At 48.5% G+C, this 23,627-nt stretch overlaps 2 protein-coding genes across 2 annotated transcripts; both read left to right on the top strand.

Annotated features, from left to right (window-relative positions):
• The first annotated feature begins 870 nt into the window (after nt 1–870).
• Nucleotides 871–14,216, top strand: LOC140318577 (uncharacterized). Its single transcript, XM_072396393.1, has 7 exons — nt 871–1,059; nt 5,074–5,477; nt 5,508–5,681; nt 5,745–6,046; nt 6,315–6,429; nt 11,683–11,803; nt 13,895–14,216. The coding sequence occupies exons 2-7, from the start codon at nt 5,078–5,080 to the stop codon at nt 14,214–14,216; spliced, it is 1,434 nt and encodes a 477-aa protein (XP_072252494.1). The 5' UTR covers nt 871–1,059; nt 5,074–5,077.
• On the top strand, nt 14,192–22,697 carry LOC140317649 (TBC1 domain family member 2A-like). The gene is made up of 12 exons (XM_072395125.1): nt 14,192–14,407; nt 15,363–15,632; nt 15,718–15,846; nt 17,356–17,466; nt 17,746–17,918; nt 18,290–18,401; nt 19,654–19,854; nt 20,380–20,567; nt 20,660–20,780; nt 20,853–21,038; nt 21,253–21,374; nt 22,247–22,697. Exons 1-12 carry the CDS (start codon nt 14,312–14,314, stop codon nt 22,446–22,448), a joined length of 1,911 nt encoding a protein of 636 aa, XP_072251226.1. The 5' UTR covers nt 14,192–14,311; the 3' UTR covers nt 22,449–22,697.
• Nucleotides 22,698–23,627: the final 930 nt, after the last annotated feature.

Below are 23,627 nucleotides of genomic sequence, written 5' to 3'. Positions count from 1 at the left end.
TTAAAATGGAATTACGAAAGACAATCAGTTCATTTATGTTATGAACCCTGAGGTCTGAAGAGTCATGAGTCAGAAGTGTTTTAAACTCAAGACTCTTATGTCAGCCTTTTAGTTCATTACTACTTATTTATGTCTATGAGTGTTTTAATTGTTTTATTTCTTAGTTTTTATTCCAGTTGCTGTAAATTAAGCAGAGTTTTGTGTCCAGATGTTCAGCTTTAGGTGGACAAACTGAGCAGTGACCGGAAGCTGCCAGCAGGTGGCAGCAGAGGACCTAACAGATAAATAAATGTGATAAATGTGACAGTTTAAATGATTTGATCAATAATATTAAAGCAACATGGAGTTTTAAGGACACACCATGCTGAGATATGCCAAGTTTTCAGCTAATAGCTCTTTGGGAATCACCTTGTTGCTGCAGAAATCCTATTTTCTGTCTGTCAAACTGTGTTTTCTTTGCTGTTTTTCATAGATGCAGCTAAAGAAATGGGAACAAATGATGTGTCTTTGTGACAGGCTGCTGGTAACAAAGAGCCTAAAGATCCAGTTTAAAATGGCTTCTTTGCTAAGTTGTCTGTTCTGTGTCGACACAACACTGGTTCATCCCTTGAGTTAGGAGCCTTTTTCCTGCCTGAAGGGTTCAAAGGTCAGAGTTAAGTGGCTGAACAAAGAAAAAACACTGAAAATGCTCAGGAACAAGGACTGAAGATGAGGGAAAAAGCAGAAAATGTCCAAAGAAAAACTCATATATCTGACATAAAACTGCAGTGAAAACACGGGGAGTTTCTCTTTAATCCGCCTCACTTTATTGTGAAGTCAGAGGAAGAAGGAAGTTGCTTTTGTTTTCGCTCGTGCAGCTGAGGGGAGGGGAACCAGCTGGAAGGAAGGATCGGGAAGAGGAGAGGAGCGAGTGGAGAGCACGAGGCGCCAGAACAAGAAGAAGGAGAAGGGAGAAGTTAGGAAGGTTGAGAAAAAGAGTTTCCTTCACTCCGACGGACACAGCTGCTGCCAATCAAGCAGATCAGACCCCCCAGGTGCGCTCAGGCCCCGCCCCCTCAGGTAAGCTGCCCGCCGCAGATTCTCTGTCATGTGCGCGTGAAGTTCTGAGTTCGTCCTGCTGTGGAGTGCCTCGGGTTAAAGGCCGAGAACACACGAGGAGTTCTGTTCTGGTGACAGTGCGTTTTATTGTTGTTCTGCGTGCGTGCGCGCGCGTGAGTGGGGTTACTGACTGTAAGCGGCTTTTCTAAAACCCTGAGGTATTTCTGGCTTCTGGTGGTGTTCTGCTGGATTCTGTCAGTCAGAACACAGGCTGGGGTGGAGCCCCGAACTGAGCTGTTTTACAGGCTGGTTATTTCATCTGAGAGCAGCTCAGGAACCTGATCAGATGATTTACAGGCTGGTTATTTCATCTGAGAGCAGCTCAGGAACCTGATCAGATGATTTACAGGCTGGTTATTTCATCTGAGAGCAGCTCAGGAACCTGATCAGCTGTTTTACAGGCTGGTTATTTCATCTGAGAGCAGCTCAGGAACCTGATCAGATGATTTACAGGCTGGTTATTTCATCTGGGAGCAGCTCAGGAACCTGATCAGATGATTTACAGGCTGGTTATTTCATCTGAGAGCAGCTCAGGAAGCTGATCAGATTATTTACAGGCTGGTTATTTCATCTGAGAGGAGCTCAGGGACCTGATCAGATGATTTACAGGCTGGTTATTTCATCTGGGAGCAGCTCAGGGAGCTGATCAGATGATTTACAGGCTGGTTATTTAATCTGAGAGCAGCTCAGGAACCTGATCAGATGATCTACAGGCTGGTTATTTCATCTGAGAGCAGCTCAGGAACCTGATCAGATGATTTACAGGCTGGTTATTTCATCTGAGAGCAGCTCAGGGACCTGATCAGATGATTTACAGGCTGGTTATTTCATCTGAGAGCAGCTCAGGGACCTGATCAGATGATTTACAGGCTGGTTATTTCATCTGAGAGCAGCTCAGGAACCTGATCAGATGATCTACAGGCTGGTTATTTCATCTGGGAGCAGCTCAGGAACCTGATCAGATGATTTACAGGCTGGTTATTTCATCTGAGAGCAGCTCAGGAAGCTGATCAGATGATTTACAGGCTGGTTATTTCATCTGAGAGCAGCTCAGGGACCTGATCAGATGTTTTACAGGCTGGTTATTTCATCTGAGAGCAGCTCAGGGACCTGATCAGATGATTTACAGGCTGGTTATTTCATCTGGGAGCAGCTCAGGAACCTGATCAGATGATTTACAGGCTGGTTATTTCATCTGAGAGCAGCTCAGGAACCTGATCAGCTGTTTTACAGGCTGGTTATTTCATCTGAGAGCAGCTCAGGAAGCTGATCAGATTATTTACAGGCTGGTTATTTCATCTGGGAGCAGCTCAGGAAGCTGATCAGATGATTTACAGGCTGGTTATTTAATCTGAGAGCAGCTCAGGAACCTGATCAGATGTTTTACAGGCTGGTTATTTCATCTGGGAGCAGCTCAGGAAGCTGATCAGATGATTTACAGGCTGGTTATTTCATCTGAGAGCAGCTCAGGAACCTGATCAGATGATTTACAGGCTGGTTATTTCATCTGAGAGCAGCTCAGGAACCTGATCAGATGATTTACAGGCTGGTTATTTCATCTGAGAGCAGCTCAGGAACCTGATCAGATGATTTACAGGCTGGTTATTTAATCTGAGAGCAGCTCAGGAAGCTGATCAGATGATTTACAGGCTGGTTATTTCATCTGAGAGCAGCTCGGGGAGCTGATCAGATGATTTACAGGCTGGTTATTTCATCTGAGAGCAGCTCGGGGACCTGATCAGATGATTTACAGGCTGGTTATTTCATCTGGGAGCAGCTCAGGAAGCTGATCAGATGATTTACAGGCTGGTTATTTCATCTGAGAGCAGCTCGGGGACCTGATCAGATGATTTACAGGCTGGTTATTTCATCTGAGAGCAGCTCGGGGACCTGATCAGATGATTTACAGGCTGGTTATTTCATCTGAGAGCAGCTCAGGAAGCTGATCAGATGATTTACAGGCTGGTTATTTCATCTGAGAGCAGCTCAGGAACCTGATCAGATGATTTACAGGCTGGTTATTTCATCTGAGAGCAGCTCAGGGACCTGATCAGATGATTTACAGGCTGGTTATTTCATCTGAGAGCAGCTCAGGGACCTGATCAGATGATTTACAGGCTGGTTATTTCATCTGGGAGCAGCTCAGGAACCTGATCAGATGATTTACAGGCTGGTTATTTCATCTGGGAGCAGCTCAGGAACCTGATCAGATGATTTACAGGCTGGTTATTTCATCTGGGAGCAGCTCAGGGACCTGATCAGATGATCATCAGACCGACCCGGGTTAGGGGTCTGCAGCTGGAACTCAGTTTAGCTCCCAGAAACCTTTCATAACGCCTGAGTCTGAGGCTGCTTCAGGCCACCGGGCAGCTGGCTGCCTCCTGACAGAGAGCTTCAGGCTGCATCCGGCATCCTGAGCCCCACAGAGTCCCACAGAGTCCCACAGAGTCCAACCCGAGCCCCTCAGAGTCCCACAGAGTCCCACAGAGTCCAACCCGAGCCCCTCAGAGTCCAACCTGAGCCCCACAGAGTCCAACCCGAGCCCCACAGAGTCCCACAGAGTCCCACAGAGTCCAACCCGAGCCCCTCAGAGTCCAACCTGAGCCCCACAGAGTCCAACCCGAGCCCCACAGAGTCCATCCTGAGTCCCACAGAGTCCAACCCGAGCCCCACAGAGTCCAACCCGAGTCCAACCTGAGCCCCACAGAGTCCAACCTGAGTCCCACAGAGTCCAACCCGAGTCCAACCAGAGCCCCACAGAGTCCAACCAGAGCCCCACAGAGTCCAACCAGAGCCCCACAGAGTCCAACCCGAGCCCCACAGAGTCCATCCTGAGCCCCACAGAGTCCCACAGAGTCCAACCAGAGCCCCACAGAGTCCCACAGAGTCCAACCCGAGTCCAACCCGAGCCCCTCAGAGTCCAACCCGAGCCCCTCAGAGTCCAACCTGAGTCCCACAGAGTCCAACCCGAGCCCCACAGAGTCCATCCTGAGCCCCACAGAGTCCCACAGAGTCCCACAGAGTCCAACCCGAGTCCAACCCGAGCCCCTCAGAGTCCAACCCGAGCCCCTCAGAGTCCAACCTGAGCCCCACAGAGTCCAACCTGAGCCCCACAGAGTCCAACCTGAGCCCCACAGAGTCCAACCTGAGCCCCACAGAGCCCCACAGAGCCCCACAGAGTCCAACCCGAGCCCCACAGAGTCCAACCCGAGCCCCACAGAGTCCAACCTGAGCCCCACAGAGTCCAACCTGAGCCCCACAGAGTCCAACCTGAGCCCCACAGAGTCCAACCTGAGCCCCACAGAGTCCAACCTGAGCCCCACAGAGTCCCACAGAGTCCCACAGAGTCCAACCCGAGTCCCACAGAGTCCAACCCGAGCCCCTCAGAGTCCATCCTGAGCCCCACAGAGTCCCACAGAGCCCCACAGAGTCCAACCCGAGCCCCACAGAGCCCCACAGAGTCCAACCCGAGCCCCACAGAGTCCAACCCGAGCCCCACAGAGTCCAACCCGAGCCCCTCAGAGTCCAACCCGAGCCCCACAGAGTCCCACAGAGTCCCACAGAGTCCAACCCGAGCCCCTCAGAGTCCAACCTGAGTTTGGGTCAGCAGAAGAAGAGAAACGTCAGTGAGGTTTCCGTGACCCGGCTGATCATTTCACGGTGTCCTGAGTTTAAACTGCAGCCCGTGTTCCACCTGAGGTCATGTGACGAGCCTTTATTCCAGCAGGCATGACTCAGTGTTGTTGCTGCTCTGTGGCATCGGTTTCCTTCAGGGTTCTGATTAAAGCTCAGGGCTGAGGTCGGGGGAAGGAGAAGGTTTCCACAGCATTCAGTCAGGTGACTATTACAGCTGTTTGTGTACAGCTGGAGCACATCTGGTGAAAGCACGAGTTAAACTGAAGTCTGATTTAATCCAAACAGTTCTGATGGCTCCTGACAAACATCATTAAGCTGTTCTTCCTGCTCTTTTTTTAGCAGGATGGATGGAAGCAGCATGGCAGGAAATCCCAGCGCTGCCTCGTCTGGCTCGCTTCCTGCCCGCTCCGGCCAAGCGGCGCTGCGTCCAGCCCCTGAGCCCGAGGCGGCCCGGCAGAACAGGGAGTCCGTCGGCCCGCCCGGGTCCCAGAACCATCAGAGTCCAGCACAGACACCAGACCGCCAGCTTCCTGCAACAGACAAACTGGGACCAGAAGCTTTGACCTCTTCAAAAGATGAACCAAACCCAGTTCAACCAGAACCACAAAATACCGGTCCTGGTAAACCGGACCGAACAGAACTAGATCCGGCTACTGCTCAACAAGAACAAGATTTTCCTCTTGCAGAAAATCGTCAGGAAGTTCAAAGACCAAACCTGGATTCAACCAAAGCAGGAGGTCGTCCTGAACCAGAACCAGAACAAGAACCAGAACCAGAACAAGAACCAGAACCAGAACCACGTCACTCCCTGAACCAACCAAACCAAAAGGACCCTTGTCTTATTCACCTGGAACCTGAAGAAGACCCCCCTCCTTCCTCTGAGGGTTTAACTGAAGGAAAGAAGGAGCTCGAGCTCCAGGTCGAGTCCAAAGATGAGCAGAACCACCAGGATTCTCATCTGGACCTGAACTCGCCGCAGGCTCTTCCTCCAGAGGACCAGCAGAAACACCTTCACATTCCGACCCTGGCTCCCCCGGCGCCGCCCCTCACCATCGAGGCGTTCTGTGACCAGGTGAGGCCCCGCCCCAGACTGTGCGGCTACCTGCAGAAGCAGGGCGGGCCCCTGAGGGCCTGGAAGCAGCGCTGGTTCACCTACGAGGAGAAAAAGAACCAGCTGTTCTACTACCGCACGCCACAGGATGTGATGTCGCTGGGCCGGGTGGAGCTCAGCGGCGCCACCTTCACCTACCCGCTGAAGGCAGAGAAGGGAACCTTCCACATCAAGACCCCTGAACGCACCTTCATACTCAAGGTGGGAGGGCCCCTCTAGTCCTGCTCAGGTAGTCATCTGTAAAGAGCCGTTAAAGTGTTCAGCATCTGGAAACACCGGGTTCCCTCTGCTAGCTAAAGTTCAGACTTCTGGAACTAATCCAGAACCAGGCTCAATCTGTTGGTCTCTGTGATCTGAAAGCTTCAGTTTGACATGAGATCAGCTTCAGAGGGAAAACCTCACAGTACAAACGTGTCGAAGTTTTCATCCACTAAAAGCTGCGTTTCATGTGAACTGTGCCCCCCAACAGGCTGTGACCCAGGAGCTGATGCTCTATTGGCTGCAGCAGCTGCAGGTGAGGCGCTGGCAGCACAGACAGATGTCCACCTGCACAGAGCCAACAAACAACAACAACAACACTGCAGGTGAGAAACAAACAACAACAACAACACTGCAGGTGAGAAACAAACAACAACAACAACACTGCAGGTGAGAAACAAACAACAACAACAACACTGCAGGTGAGAAACAAACAACAACAACAACACTGCAGGTGAGAAACAAACAACAAAAACACTGCAGGTGAGAAACAAACAACAACAACAACACTGCAGGTGAGAAACAAACAACAACAACACTGCAGGTGAGAAACAAACAACAACAACACTGCAGGTGAGAAACAAACAACAACAACAACACTGCAGGTGAGAAACAAACAACAACATAAACACTGCAGGTGAAAATCAAACAACAACAAACAACACTGCAGGTGAGAAACACACAACAACAACAACACTGCAGGTGAAAAACACACAACAACAACAACACTGCAGGTGAAAAACAAACAACAACAACACTGCAGGTGAGAAACAAACAACAACAACAACACTGCAGGTGAGAAACAAACAACAACAACAACACTGCAGGTGAAAAACAACAACAACAACACTGCAGGTGAGAAACAAAGAACAACAACAACACTGCAGGTGAGAAACAAACAACAACAACAACACTGCAGGTGAGAAACAAACAACAACAACAACACTGCAGGTGAGAAACAAACAACAACAACACTGCAGGTGAGAAACAAACAACAACAACAACACTGCAGGTGAGAAACAAACAACAACATAAACACTGCAGGTGAAAATCAAACAACAACAAACAACACTGCAGGTGAGAAACACACAACAACAACAACACTGCAGGTGAAAAACACACAACAACAACAACACTGCAGGTGAAAAACAAACAACAACAACACTGCAGGTGAAAATCAAACAACAACAAACAACACTGCAGGTGAAAAACAAACAACAACAACACTGCAGGTGAAAATCAAACAACAACACTGCAGGTGAAAATCAAACAACAACACTGCAGGTGAAAAACAAACAACAACAAAAACACTGCAGGTGAAAAACAAACAACAACAACAACACTGCAGTCTTTTTACTTTGGGGCTGTTTCAAACATCCAACATAAATGCTCCATTTAAGGTAGCAGCTAACGGACGGAAGTTAAAGAGGATCTCTGGAGACAGAGCTGAGGCACTGATGAGCGGTTTAAGGGTTAAAGTAAGGGTTAAAGTAAGGGTTAAAGTAAGGGTTAAAGTAAGGGTTAAAGTAAGGGTTAAAGTAAGGGTTAAAGTAATGGTTAAAGTAATGGTTAAAGTAAGGGTTAAAGTAAGGGTTAAAGTAAGGGTTAAAGTAATGGTTAAAGTAAGGGTTAAAGTAAGGGTTAAAGTAAGTGTTAAAGTAAGGGTTAAAGTAAGTGTTAAAGTAATGGTTAAAGTAAGGGTTAAAGTAATGGTTAAAGTAAGGGTTAAAGTAATGGTTAAAGTAAGGGTTAAAGTAAGGGTTAAAGTAAGGGTTAAAGTAAGGGTTAAAGTAAGGGTTAAAGTAAGGGTTAAAGTAAGGGTTAAAGTAATGGTTAAAGTAAGGGTTAAAGTAAGGGTTAAAGTAAGGGTTAAAGTAATGGTTAAAGTAAGGGTTAAAGTAAGGGTTAAAGTAAGGGTTAAAGTAAGTGTTAAAGTAAGGGTTAAAGTAAGTGTTAAAGTAAGGGTTAAAGTAAGTGTTAAAGTAATGGTTAAAGTAAGGGTTAAAGTAATGGTTAAAGTAAGGGTTAAAGTAAGGGTTAAAGTAAGGGTTAAAGTAAGGGTTAAAGTAAGGGTTAAAGTAAGGGTTAAAGTAAGTGTTAAAGTAATGGTTAAAGTAAGGGTTAAAGTAATGGTTAAAGTAAGGGTTAAAGTAAGGGTTAAAGTAAGGGTTAAAGTAAGGGTTAAAGTAAGTGTTAAAGTAAGGGTTAAAGTAAGTGTTAAAGTAATGGTTAAAGTAAGGGTTAAAGTAAGGGTTAAAGTAAGTGTTAAAGTAAGGGTTAAAGTAAGTGTTAAAGTAAGGGTTAAAGTAAGTGTTAAAGTAATGGTTAAAGTAAGGGTTAAAGTAATGGTTAAAGTAAGGGTTAAAGTAAGGGTTAAAGTAATGGTTAAAGTAAGGGTTAAAGTAAGGGTTAAAGTAAGGGTTAAAGTAAGGGTTAAAGTAAGGGTTAAAGTAATGGTTAAAGTAAGGGTTAAAGTAAGGGTTAAAGTAAGGGTTAAAGTAAGTGTTAAAGTAAGGGTTAAAGTAAGTGTTAAAGTAAGGGTTAAAGTAAGTGTTAAAGTAATGGTTAAAGTAAGGGTTAAAGTAATGGTTAAAGTAAGGGTTAAAGTAAGGGTTAAAGTAAGGGTTAAAGTAATGGTTAAAGTAATGGTTAAAGTAAGGGTTAAAGTAAGGGTTAAAGTAAGGGTTAAAGTAATGGTTAAAGTAAGGGTTAAAGTAAGGGTTAAAGTAAGTGTTAAAGTAAGGGTTAAAGTAAGTGTTAAAGTAATGGTTAAAGTAAGGGTTAAAGTAAGGGTTAAAGTAAGGGTTAAAGTAATGGTTAAAGTAAGGGTTAAAGTAAGGGTTAAAGTAAGGGTTAAAGCATCAGTGAAGCCTACAGACTGATCAGGATACAGTGTTAAGATGCCATGTTTCTCATATCCTCCAAATTCCCATCTGGAGAAGTATTTATTAAACTTCTAGCTACAGAGTCTTAAAGAAAAAGTTACAAATACAGCTTCTGTCCCTTCTCATTTTCTGGTGGCTCTTCATGAAGTTTCTGGCTTTCTTCCATAATGATTCAGCTCTCTGCCAGTTATTAACTTTATCTCCAGCCAACAGGGTTTGATTACAGGGTAATTAATTGATTCTATGAATGTGTTCCAGCAGTACCCGGCCTCAGGTTCTGGAAGGGTTTTCCTCTCAGACTAATTTAAAGCCTCATGATGTTCGTTCTCAGCTTTCCCAGAGCAGAGGGGAGAGATTCCTCAAGTCGTAATTGAACCCGTTTCAGTTCCTTGATGAATTCTTATGTTTGTGTCAAAGTAAAGGAACATCTTCTGAGGAGATGTCAGCAGAAAGTTTCTGCTCCCTCAGACAGAGGCTGGTTGCTCTGAAACCAACATGAATGATTAATTTCATCTGAAATCTGACAGTAAGTTCATGAGATCTGTTCCCGTCCGTATCATCTGGGAACAGCTGAAACCCAGATTATTGATCGCCTCTGCTTCCTGGCTGCGCTGATGTCACAGCTTTGAGAAGTGGGCGTGTCCTGTGGTTCTGAGCGTTGGGAAATCCTGCAGGAGGGAGCGGCTCAGTTTGACTCAGCTGTTTGTGAGAGCTGGGAAACTTCAGGGTGAGTCAGAGAAGCCTGATTCAGTCATTTTTCGGCTTCTTCTCACCATCGGTGCACAGCTGGGTCGGACCTGGCCCCACATTCTGCTGGAGGCCATGTGTGTCATAGGCTGGTTTCATCCAGTCAGCGTTTCCACGACTACAGCAGTAAACAAACGTTAGACTGCTGCCTGGTTACTTTAATGAGGGGTGTGTCAGCAGGAAGCACGATGTGAGACGTTTGATGCTCTGAGGATCATTTCCTGTCTCTCTCCCACTGCTCCCCACAGCAAAAACAATCTGATCTGAACCAGCTCGCTGTGCAGAGACTTCAGAGTTTGGAAATGGCCTCATAAGCTTTCCCAGAATGATGGGCAGCTCCTTTAAGACCATTACTCCATATGCATTATTCATGTGTTTAGGCTGCACATGAAGTTACATCATGAGGACAGGAAGTGGCAGACTGCAGGCGGCTGAATGAGAGGAAACTGACAGACTAAATATAAATCAGACTCCGTCACCTGCAGCAGGAGAAAACTGACCCAGTTTCCAGGGTTTGGACTGGTTCAGGTCCAATAAGAGGTTCTGCTGCAGGAGAAAACTGACCCAGTTTCCAGGGTTTGGACTGGTTCAGGTCCAATAAGAGGTTCCTGCTGCAGGAGAAAACTGACCCAGTTTCCAGGGTTTGGACTGGTTCAGGTCCAATAAGAGGTTCTGCTGCAGGAGAAAACTGACCCAGTTTCCAGGGTTTGGACTGGTTCAGGTCCAATAAGAGGTTCTGCTGCAGGAGAAAACTGACCCAGTTTCCAGGGTTTGGACTGGTTCAGGTCCGATCAGAGGTTCCTGCTGCAGGGGAAAACTGACCCAGTTTCCAGGGTTTGGACTGGTTCAGGTCCAATAAGAGGTTCCTGCTGCAGTTTCCAGGGTTTGGACTGGTTCAGGTCCAATAAGAGGTTCCTGCTGCAGGAGAAAACTGACCCAGTTTCCAGGGTTTGGACTGGTTCAGGTCCAATAAGAGGTTCCTGCTGCAGTTTCCAGGGTTTGGACTGGTTCAGGTCCAATAAGAGGTTCCTGCTGCAGTTTCCAGGGTTTGGACTGGTTCAGGTCCAATAAGAGGTTCCTGCTGCAGTTTCCAGGGTTTGGACTGGTTCAGGTCCAATAAGAGGTTCCTGCTGCAGGAGAAAACTGACCCAGTTTCCAGGGTTTGGACTGGTTCAGGTCCAATAAGAGGTTCCTGCTGCAGTTTCCAGGGTTTGGACTGGTTCAGGTCCAATAAGAGGTTCCTGCAGCAGGAGGAAACTGACCCAGTTTCCAGGGTTTGGACTGGTTCAGGTCCAATAAGAGGTTCTGCTGCAGTTTCCAGGGTTTGGACTGGTTCAGGTCCAATAAGAGGTTCCTGCTGCAGGGGAAAACTGACCCAGTTTCCAGGGTTTGGACTGGTTCAGGTCCGATCAGAGGTTCTGCTGCAGACGGTGATCGGCGGCACTTGTGCGCAGCGCTGGAAGCAGCTCACCTGGTTCTCAGGTATTCTGCTCGTGTCTCGACTTGTTCAGGAGCTGCTTGTCTGGGCAGCCTCCGTGTTCCTCCGTGTTCCTTCGTGTTCCTTCGTGTTTGCTCAGAACTTCATGTAAAGATCACAGCCAGAGGGTGGTGTGCTGTCAGCGCCCCCTGCAGGCCGCAGAGCTCATCACAGCCAGCAGCCGGGAGAGGTTCAGTTGGACAGAACCGATTACACGGTGATCACAAAACGGACCAGAGATCATGTCTCATCAGGGGAAGATTTCATAGAAAATGTGACTTCTCGGCTGAAGAAGTTCCTCATCCACAGGAATTGTGGTGAATTTAAACTACTGCAGACCTTCATGGTTAAACATTGTTTAAATAAAAAATCAAAGGTCCGTAAAGATGGATAAAAAATGTGAACAAACCTAATGAATGTAAAATGTACTCTGATGGCAGATAAAGGCTTGCTCTGTTTTCTGTGTTCAGATGACTTCCTGCCGCTGCTGAAGAGTCCTCTGGGTCTGGTGGGGGAGGAGGCCGCCAGCGCGCCGACACAGAGAACGCCGCTCTCCAACATGTCCATCAAACACCCGCTCATCGAGATCCAGTGAGTCACCGCTCAGAACCGCCCAGTTTGGCATTTTTCAGGTCAATTCAGTTTCATTTAGAAAGAGCCAAATCAGAACAGATATCGTCTCAGAGCTCTTCAAAGAACCAAGTCACAAAATGGAGGAGAGGTGCATCATGGGAGCTCCCCCAGCAGGCTGGGCCTATAGCAGCAGAACTATGGGATGTTTCAGGCTCACCTGAGCCATCCCTAACTATAAGCTTTATCAGAAAGGAAAGTTTCAGCCTGATCTTAAAGGTAGAGAGGGTGTCTGCTTCCTGAAGCCAAACTGGCAGCTGGTTCCACAGAGAGGGGCCTGATAACTGAAGGCTCTGCCTCCCATTCTGCTTTTAGGGGCCTGATAACTGAAGGCTCTGCCTCCCATTCTGCTTTTAGGGGCCTGATAACTGAAGGCTCTGCCTCCCATTCTGCTTTTAGGGGCCTGATAACTGAAGGCTCTGCCTCCCATTCTGCTTTTAGGGGCCTGATAACTGAAGGCTCTGCCTCCCATTCTGCTTTTAGGGGCCTGATAACTGAAGGCTCTGCCTCCCATTCTGCTTTTAGGGGCCTGATAACTGAAGGCTCTGCCTCCCATTCTGCTTTTAGGGGCCTGATAACTGAAGGCTCTGCCTCCCATTCTGCTTTTAGGGGCCTGATAACTGAAGGCTCTGCTTCCCATTCTGCTTTTAGGGGCCTGATAACTAAAGGCTCTGCCTCCCATTCTGCTTTTAGGGGCCTGATAACTAAAGGCTCTGCCTCCCATTCTGCTTTTAGGGGCCTGATAACTGAAGGCTCTGCCTCCCATTCTGCTTTTAGGGGCCTGATAACTGAAGGCTCTGCCTCCCATTCTGCTTTTAGGGGCCTGATAACTGAAGGCTCTGCCTCCCATTCTGCTTTTAGGGGCCTGATAACTGAAGGCTCTGCCTCCCATTCTGCTTTTAGGGGCCTGATAACTGAAGGCTCTGCCTCCCATTCTGCTTTTAGGGGCCTGATAACTGAAGGCTCTGCCTCCCATTCTGCTTTTAGGGGCCTGATAACTGAAGGCTCTGCCTCCCATTCTGCTTTTAGGGGCCTGATAACTGAAGGCTCTGCCTCCCATTCTGCTTTTAGGGGCCTGATAACTGAAGGCTCTGCCTCCCATTCTGCTTTTAGGGGCCTGATAACTGAAGGCTCTGCCTCCCATTCTGCTTTTAGGGGCCTGATAACTGAAGGCTCTGCCTCCCATTCTGCTTTTAGGGGCCTGATAACTGAAGGCTCTGCCTCCCATTCTGCTTTTAGGGGCCTGATAACTGAAGGCTCTGCCTCCCATTCTGCTTTTAGGGGCCTGATAACTGAAGGCTCTGCCTCCCATTCTGCTTTTAGGGGCCTGATAACTGAAGGCTCTGCCTCCCATTCTGCTTTTAGGGGCCTGATAACTGAAGGCTCTGCTTCCCATTCTGCTTTTAGGGGCCTGATAACTAAAGGCTCTGCCTCCCATTCTGCTTTTAGGGGCCTGATAACTGAAGGCTCTGCCTCCCATTCTGCTTTTAGGGGCCTGATAACTGAAGGCTCTGCCTCCCATTCTGCTTTTAGGGGCCTGATAACTGAAGGCTCTGCCTCCCATTCTGCTTTTAGGGGCCTGATAACTGAAGGCTCTGCCTCCCATTCTGCTTTTAGGGGCCTGATAACTGAAGGCTCTGCCTCCCATTCTGCTTTTAGGGGCCTGATAACTGAAGGCTCTGCCTCCCATTCTGCTTTTAGGGGCCTGATAACTGAAGGCTCTGCTTCCCATTCTGCTTTTAGGGGCCTGATAACTAAAGGCTCTGCCTCCCATTCTGCTTTTAGGGGCCTGATAACTGAAGGCTCTGCCTCCCATTCTGCTTTTAGGGGCCTGATAACTGAAGGCTCTGCCTCCCATTCTGCTTTTAGGGGCCTGATAACTGAAGGCTCTGCCTCCCATTCTGCTTTTAGGGGCCTGATAACTGAAGGCTCTGCCTCCCATTCTGCTTTTAGAAACTCTGGGAACCACAAGGAAACCTGCAGCCTGAGAGCAAAGTGCTCTGTTGGGGAAATATCCAACTGTGAGAAATATCTCCTCTTTTGTGTAAACAGAAACTCTGTCCACAGTCTGAGGAAGAGGTCGTCTCAGGAGTGGAGTCAGAGCACCTTCCCCACCAACGCTCCTCCCTGGATCCCCACCAGCTCTGCTGACAGCACCAGCACCACAGGTACTTCTGGCTCTTCTGGTTCTGTCCTGGTTCTTCCTGACTTGGACTCAGGACTTGTCAGTCTAGATGAGAACTTGTTTAGACCCAAGTCCCCACGTCTCAGAGGACTCGTGGTTTTGTGTTTCACGGTGTCCCTTCTTCATGTCACATGTCGGTCTTCTCAGGCTCCAGGACTCCCTCCGAGGCCCTGCCTCCCCCCCCACTGACTGATCCGGGGGTTCAAGCGTCTCCGGCAGAAGGCAGCGAGTCGCCGCTGGCAGAGCGGCGCAGCCGGAGGACGAAGACTCGGAACTCGTCCACGATGCCGATCCTCCACAGAGACCCGGCGTCCCCAGAACAGACGTCCCGCCTGCAGCAGGAGAAACAGATGCTGATGGAGGAGGTCAAAGCTCAGAAGGTGATCAGTCGCTGCTCAGGGTCTCACAGCCCATGCTGCACCTAATGTGGATCCATCCGCTGCTGGAAGTAGTCCTTCACAGATACTTAAAGTCCTGCTGTCTGTTGGACTGCAGCTGTGATGATTTTCTTCCTACATTCAAAGATCAGAGAGAAGTTTCAGTTCCTCAGCTCGAAAGTTTTTAAATTAGCTCTGTGTGAATTTAACCGATTTGGAATTTAATTCATTGGATTTGATTGTATTAATGAATTGGATTGTAATTAGCTTGAATTGGACTGTAATTAGCTTGAATTGGATCGTAATTAGCTTGAATTGGACTGTAATTAGCTTGAATTGGACTGTAATTAGCTTGAATTGGATCGTAATTAGCTTGAATTGGATCGTAATTAGCTTGAATTGGACTGTAATTAGCTTGAATTGGACTGTAATTAGCTTGAATTGGATTGTAATTAGCTTGAATTGGATTGTAATTAGCTTGAATTGGATTGTAATTAGCTTGAATTGGACTGTAATTAGCTTGAATTGGATTGTAATTAGCTTGAATTGGACTGTAATTAGCTTGAATTGGACTGTAATTATCTTGAATTGGACTGTAATTAGCTTGAATTGGACTGTAATTAGCTTGAATTGGATTGTAATTAGCTTGAATTGACTGTAATTAGCTTGAATTGGATTGTAATTAGCTTGAATTGGACTGTAATTAGCTTGAATTGAGTGTAATTAGCTTGAATTGGATTGTAATTAGCTTGAATTGGATTGTAATTAGCTTGAATTGGACTGTAATTAGCTTGAATTGGATTGTAATTAGCTTGAATTGGACTGTAATTAGCTTGAATTGGACTGTATCTTTGAAGTGCCCTGAGATGACTTTTGTTGGGATTTGGTGTTTTATAAACTGAATTGAATTGCATTGAACTGAATTGAATTGGATTGATTGTATCGGTCGGCCCTGCAGGAGCTGGTGTGGATCCTCCACAAAGCCCTGGAGGCGGCTCAGCTGGAGAAGCGAACCTGTGCAGAGTTTTTGGCAGAAGAGGGGGAGCAGGAGCGCCTGGAGCTTCTGAGGCACCGCGAGCGGCAGGCGGCCGACCTGCGAGGCCGGCTGGAGGATTCCAAGATGGAGGTCGAGGCGCTGAAGAGGAGTCTGGCTGAGCGAGACGCGCAGTTGGCTGAGCTGCAGGACAACATCAGAAAGCTAACGGAAAAGAACAACGCCAAGCAGCAGGTACGCCGGCGGTCAGCACAGTTCAGGGTTTAACTCTTTAACACAGACCAGCAGCTGTTCTCACCGCCCACCTGTTCCCTGTCAGGTGATCATAAAGCTGTCTGATCAGGTGACCTCCTGCCTGTCTGACCCGAGGCTTTCTGAGTTCTCCTCTGGCGGCATTCCGGACTCTCAGAGCTTCAGGCAGCTTCATCAGCAGACCGAGAACCTTAAGGTGCAGTAGAAAAGAACTGGAAAAGATTTTAGAATGTTCCACTTCCCTTTAAATGTTCCACTTCCTGTTGCAGATCTACTTCCTGTTGAATGTTCCACTTCCCTTTAAATGTTCCACTTCCTGTTGAATGTTCCACTTCCTGTTGCAGATCTACTTCCTGTTGAATGTTCCACTTCCTGTTGCAGATCTACTTCCTGTTGAATGTTCCACTTCCCTTTAAATGTTCCACTTCCTGTTGAATGTTCCTCTTCCTGTTGAATGTTCCACTTCCCGTTGAATGTTCCACTTCCCTTTAAATGTTCCACTTCCTGTTGAATGTTCCACTTCCCTTTAAATGTTCCACTTCCTGTTGAATGTTCCACTTCCTGTTGAATGTTCCACTTCCTGTTGAATGTTCCACTTCCCTTTAAATGTTCCACTTCCTGTTGAATGTTCCACTTCCTGTTGAATGTTCCACTTCCTGTTGAATGTTCCACTTCCTGTTGCAGATCTACTTCCTGTTGAATGTTCCACTTCCCTTTAAATGTTCCACTTCCTGTTGAATGTTCCTCTTCCTGTTGAATGTTCCTCTTCCTGTTGAATGTTCCACTTCCCTTTAAATGTTCCACTTCCTGTTGAATGTTCCACTTCCTGTTGAATGTTCCTCTTCCTGTTGAATGTTCCACTTCCCTTTAAATGTTCCACTTCCCTTTAAATGTTCCACTTCCCTTTAAATGTTCCACTTCCCGTTGAATGTTCCACTTCCTGTTGAATGTTCCTCTTCCTGTTGAATGTTCCACTTCCCTTTAAATGTTCCACTTCCTGTTGAATGTTCCTCTTCCTGTTGAATGTTCCACTTCCCGTTGAATGTTCCACTTCCCTTTAAATGTTCCACTTCCTGTTGAATGTTCCACTTCCCTTTAAATGTTCCACTTCCTGTTGAATGTTCCACTTCCTGTTGAATGTTCCACTTCCCTTTAAATGTTCCACTTCCTGTTGAATGTTCCACTTCCTGTTGAATGTTCCACTTCCTGTTGCAGATCTACTTCCTGTTGAATGTTCCACTTCCCTTTAAATGTTCCACTTCCTGTTGAATGTTCCTCTTCCTGTTGAATGTTCCACTTCCCTTTAAATGTTCCACTTCCCTTTAAATGTTCCACTTCCTGTTGAATGTTCCACTTCCCGTTGAATGTTCCACTTCCCTTTAAATGTTCCACTTCCTGTTGAATGTTCCACTTCCTGTTGAATGTTCCACTTCCTGTTGAATGTTCCACTTCCTGTCTCAGCTCTACTTCCTTCTTGATGTTCTGGACGTTGATGAAGTCCTTCTGCTCTTTGGGTCGTCTCACGTATTTTCAGTAAACAAACCTCAAACCTCTGCTGGTTAAAACTTGCTTTCATTGATTCTTCCTGCAGCCACAAACTCTTCAGCTTGAGTTTCTGAAGAAACATGAAGTAACTCTTTAATGACCTGGTTTCATCGTGCTGTAAACCAGTTTCACATCTGACTCGTGCCTCCTGTGTCTGCAGGACGACATCGAGGCGTACAAGACTCAGAACAAGTTTCTGAACTCTGAGATCTACCAGCTGACTAAGCTGTGGAGGAAGAGCTCTGAGCAGGAGAAGAGCCTGATGGTGAAGGTGGGTGTGAAAAGCATCACTGAGCCCGGTTCTGAGCCTGGTTCTGAGCCTGGTTCTGAGCCCGGTTCTGAGCCCGGTTCTGAGCCCGGTTCTGAGCCCGGTTCTTTCTTTATCGGTCAGTCTGTCGGACCTGAAACCCTCCAACCGGATGCTGTCTGTGCTGCTTTTAAACGGCTTTCTGAGAGGCTCGGACCGCCTCCTTCCCTCTCATTGGCTCATTCTTTTTAATGCTGCCCTCTCATCTCTTCTTTCTGCCTCCTACTCTCTGATTGGCTCCAGTGCGCCTACCTGGAGGCCACCAACTGTCAGGTGGAGAGCCGATACCTGGGCGTCCTGCGGAGGCTGCAGGAGACCAAATCTCTGGATCCGGACCAGCGCCAGGACGTACAGAAGCTGATCGAGGACGCTCTGAGAGGAGAGCTGAAGGGCGTCATCAAACTCTCCGCCGACAGGTAGAACCACTACATCTGCTGCCTGCTGGCGCTGACGAGCCGAGGTGCCGCCATCTTGGACCGGAGACCCGCTCCGGTTTAATCAGTCAGAACTCGCTGAATGCTAAACTGAGTTTCAGGGTTTTTCTCCAAACTTCATACATGTAGCATGATACCGGACACATGATTCGGCGTGTTTTAGTGTTCATGGAAGGCTGAACAGTAACAGAATATTCTGGGATGTGAGACGTTATGTATGATGGGTTGGCTGTTTTTCTAAAGACATATAATATAATAAAATGCACACATATATAAATACTAATATATGATAGACCCTTCAGTCAGTGAAAGGTGACCTTCAGGGGAAAGTAAACCCTGCTCTGTGTCTGCAGGGATCACGACGAGTACGGCTTCAAGATCATCCCAGACTACGAGGTGGAGGACATGAAGCTGCTGGCAAAGATCCAGGCGCTGGAGATCCGCTCCCACAACCTGCTGCACCAGGTCCGAACCCTGAGCTGGACTGCACCTGAACGCACCACAGCTGACACAGACAAGTGCACCTGAACGCACCACAGCTGACACAGACAGGTGGTGTGTTCAGGTGCACCTGAATGCACCACAGCTGACAGGTGGTGTGTTCAGGTGCAGCTGAATGCACCACAGCTGACAGGTGGTGTGTTCAGGTGCACCTGAATGCACCACAGCTGACAGGTGGTGTGTTCAGGTGCACCTGAATGCACCACAGCTGACACAGACAGGTGCACCTGAACGCACCAGAGCTGACACAGACAGGTGGTGTGTTCAGGTGCACCTGAACGTACCACAGCTGACACAGACAGGTGCACCTGAACGCACCACAGCTGACACAGACAGGTGCACCTGAATGCACCACAGCTGACACAGACAGGTGGTGTGTTCAGGTGCACCTGAATGCACCACAGCTGACACAGACAGGTGCACCTGAACGCACCACAGCTGACACAGACAAGTGGTGTGTTCAGGTGCACCTGAATGCACCACAGCTGACACAGACAGGTGGTGTGTTCAGGTGCACCTGAATGCACCACAGCTGACAGGTGGTGTGTTCAGGTGCACCTGAACGCACCACAGCTGACACAGACAAGTGCACCTGAATGCACCACAGCTGACACAGACAAGTGCACCTGAATGCACCACAGCTGACACAGACAAGTGCACCTGAATGCACCACAGCTGACACAGACAGGTGGTGTGTTCAGGTGCACCTGAACGCACCACAGCTGACACAGACAGGTGCTTCTGAACGCACCACAGCTGACACAGACAGGTGCACCTGAACGCACCACAGCTGACACAGACAGGTGCACCTGAACGCACCACAGCTGACACAGACAGGTGCACCTGAACGCACCACAGCTGACACAGACAGGTGCACCTGAACGCACCACAGCTGACACAGACAGGTGGTGTGTTCAGGTGCACCTGAATGCACCACAGCTGACACAGACAGGTGGTGTGTTCAGGTGCACCTGAATGCACCACAGCTGACACAGACAGGTGGTGTGTTCAGGTGCACCTGAATGCACCACAGCTGATACAGACAGGTGGTGTGTTCAGGTGCAGCTGTCTGTGTCAGTTTTTTCAGGTCATATAAAGCCAGAATATCTTCATAGTTTCATTGATCATTAGTTGCTCCAGTTTGTGATCACATCTGATCGACAGCATTGATCAGTCCTGGTTTGTGTGCTGACAGTCGGGCTGTGTGTCCCTGCAGGAGGGCGTGGAGCGCCCCCTGCTGAGCCGCTGGGCGCACTACCTGGCCGGCAGGTCAGACGACGACCTGTGCGCCTCACCTGAGCTCAAAGCTTTGATGCGTGGAGGCGTCCCACAGGAGTACCGGCAGAGAGTGTGGCGCTGGGTGGTCCGAGCCAGAACCAGAACGATGTGGGAGAGCCACCCTCAGCGCTACGAGCAGGTACGCTAAGAGCACCTGTCCACAGTGTCCACACCTGGCCACACCTGTCCACACCTGGCCACACCTGGCCACACCTGTCCACACTGTGCACACCTGTCCACACCTGGCCACACCTGTCCACACTGTCCACACTGTCCACACTGTCCACACCTGGCCACACCTGTCCACACCGTCCACACCTGTCCACACTGTCCACACCTGTCCACACTGTCCACACCTGTCCACACCTGTCCACACTGTCCACACTGTCCACACCTGGCCACACCTGTCCACACTGTCCACACCTGTCCACACTGTCCACACCTGTCCACACCTGTCCACACTGTCCACACTGTCCACACCTGGCCACACCTGTCCACACCTGTCCACACCTGTCCACACCGTCCACACCTGTCCACACTGTCCACACCTGGCCACACCTGTCCACACTGCCCTCACCTGTCCACACTGTCCACACCTGGCCACACCTGTCCACACCTGTCCACACCTGGCCACAGGTTTTTAATCCAGCTCCTGTGTTGGCAGCTGTGTGAGAAGAGCCGGATGTCTCCTCATCCAGCCTCCAGGCAGATCCAGCTGGACCTCCACCGCACCCTGACCACCAATCAGCACTTCTCATCGCCATCCAGCCCCGCCCTCCAGCAGCTGCGCCGCATTTTGTTGGCGTTCTCTTGGCTGAACCCGGCTGTTGGCTACTGCCAGGGGCTCAACAGGTTCTCACCTGCACTGATCACACCTGTTTTCCAGTTTATTTGTGAGGACTGGAGGACACGTGGGCTCATGTGACGCCCTGTTTTTCTCTCAGGTTGGCGGCCATCGCTCTCCTCGTCCTCCAGAGTGAAGAGGACGCATTCTGGTGTCTGGTGGCTGTGGTGGAGGCCATCATGCCTCAGGACTACTACACCAAGAACCTGGTGGCGTCTCAGGTGAGGAGCCACGCCCACCTGGCCTCTTCATTTATGGTGATCCGTGCCACTGATGCCACCCTCTCTGTTCAGGCGGACCAGCGGGTGCTGAAGGACTTCCTGGTCGAGAAGCTTCCCCGCCTGGCGGCTCACTTCGAAGGTCACAACATTGACGTGTCCCTCATCACCTTCAACTGGTTCCTGGTGGTTTTCGTGGAGAGCCTGCCCAGTGACATCCTGCTGCGGCTGTGGGACGCCTTCCTGTACGAGGGCACCAAGGTACAGGCACCTGAACGCACCACGCCAACACATTCTGTGTTTTATTAGGCTTGATCTGATGTGTCATCACGTTTCTTCTGTTCATGACTGAGCCCTGAAGTCTTTGTGATACTGAATGAATTTATTCAACCTTTTTTTGACTTGTGTAGCTGCAGGGAGACGGTTTCATCCTCAGGTGTGCATCTGTGTAGTACTGACAGTGTTTGCTCTGCAGGTGATCTTCAGGTACACTCTGGCTCTGTTCAAATACAAAGAGGACGACATCCTGAAGATCCACGACAGTGTGGAGATCTACCAGTACCTGCGCTTCTTCACTAAGACCATCTCTGATGGCAGGTATGCACCCAGCTGCTCGGCCTCGAAGCTCAGCAGGAATACTGACACTTTATGTTTTAGTAGTTTTAAATCTTTCAGAAACTTTGACTGCACAGCAGCACAAAGTGACAGTGTTTGATGGAGCAGCATCAGAGCTCACTGACAGAAGTTGAATGAATGAACTTGGGTGTGCTGATCAATGACTGATCAATAATCTACAGATTTTTTAACGGGGCAGCTTCTTTCTCTTCCTGATCACTGAACTGTAGTTCTTCTCCTTCCTTCACATCAAGTCCCTGATGTTAGCTACAAAGAGCTTAATGGAGCGGCTCCATCTACTTGAAGGCTCCTGCAAAGGCTTCTGTCCCAACTGGGTCCCTCCGTTGGTCCCAGGATTGTCGTCTAGCAGCTCCTACACCACGCCTAAGACAATCCAAACTCTGTTCATGTGTCGTCCCACGATGGTGGAATGACCTACCGAGCGCTACCAGAACAGGGGCGTCCCTGTCTATCTTCAAGAAGCTCCTGAAAACCCAGCTCTTCAGAGAGCATCTCCTATCCCAGCACTTACCTTGTACTTCCCTCCCCCCTCTATCTCTGCTCTTTATCTTTCTGCACTTCCTTCTATGCCTGCACCCTATCTCTACTCTGTCCCCTCTGACAGAGTCGGACTCCTGGGTTCCTTCTATGGAGCTTATTGTTAGCTTTTTGTTAGCTTTTTGTTAGCTTATTGTTAGCTTATTGTGAGCTTATTGTTAGCTTTTTGTTAGCTTATTGTTAGCTTATTGTTAGCTTTTTATAAAGCTGTTATATCTTCATTTGGAAGTCGCTTTGGATAAAAGTGTCTGATAAATACAGAAACATAAACATCACTTCCTGTACTGTGCTCACAGGAAGCTGACCAGCATCGCCTTCAACGACATGAACCCGTTCCCGCGGCGCCTCCTGAGGAACCGCCGCCTGCAGCACCTGGAGCAGCTGCAGAGGGAGCTGCACGAGCTGGAGGAGCAGCAGAAGGAGTTCGTCACGGAGAGAGGCGAGTGCAAGGACAAGGAGCTCGGCATGGTGGCGAGCGAAGACGATGACGAGCTCTGATCCGCTCCGACGCTTCACTCAGGCTGTGAATGCACCGTTAAACGGCTTATCGCCGCCAGCCTTTGGGACTAAACACGCCTCAGTGCATCACAACAGAGACGATAAACAGTTTATTATGAATGATGTAACCGATGGAAACAGGACGCGAGGGCTCGCCATCGTCAGGTAAACGGGTCATAAAATGAAAATAAGGAATAAAGTCAGGTTTATGATGATGAGCGCTGAGCCAACAGCTGTGAGCTGTTCCCTCAGAGCTCAGCTGTGCTTTCTAACTGACCCAAACTGCAGGATCCTCCGAGTCTTCATGATTGTTTCTGTAGGTTTCACACCTGAATGAATCGCACCCCGTCAGGACTGGAGCTTCATGCATGTGAACCTGTAACAGTGTCTTTCAGCTTCTTACTGGGTCCAGTTTAGTGCAGAGCAGCTCGTCCAGAGTCCAATCAACTATAAAAGAGCATCGAAGGACACGAAAAGTAATCAATAACTCTCTGATCAGAAACATGAATGCTTAAATCAATAGTCCTGCTGACCAAGAAGGGGCGGAGCTTCTCACCTGAATGGCAACAAGCCACCGGGGGCGATCCTGAGGCTTCTGAGACATGTAATGTGACAGTAATGTAATGTAATGTGACAGATGTAATACCGCTGATGGCCACCAGGTGCCCCAGTCAAAGAGCTAAAATAATAACTGAACACACACAGATGCTGAACAGCTGGCAGCACAGTGCTGCTGACTGAATATGAACGTGTTGATCTTACAAAAGTGTGTTTTCCTCAACAAATGCATCAGAAACGGCTCAGAAAACCTCCCTGAATGCTTCCCTTCCCTGTGTTTTATTAACCTGCAGCTGTTTAAATCCGGTCGTGTGACGGCACCACGAGGACTCCTGACCTCTTCCTGTTTAAATGTTTTTACAGAGATATTCTGTACCTCTGCTTCTGCATTCAACTGTTTTCTTTATTAAAAGTTATTGTGAGCTAAACTACATCAAACTGGGTTCATTCAACAGCTGTAAGACTCTTCAGGAAGCTGTAAAAACCGCAGAATCAGACCTCAGATCAGCTGTTCTCAGCTTCTTTCACACAAAATCAACTGGACGTAGTTTGGTTCAGAGCCGTTAATCATGGTCCAGAACCCGGCAGAGTGTCGGCTGTTCCTTCGACCGAACAGGTCAC

This window comes from Leuresthes tenuis, unplaced genomic scaffold (genome assembly GCF_036924035.1).
Source record: "Leuresthes tenuis unplaced genomic scaffold, fLeuTen1.0.hap1 SCAF_11, whole genome shotgun sequence".
NCBI lineage: Eukaryota > Metazoa > Chordata > Actinopteri > Atheriniformes > Atherinopsidae > Leuresthes > Leuresthes tenuis.
Note: the sequence above shows the minus strand (reverse complement) of the source record. Positions and strands in the feature narration are given on the sequence as shown.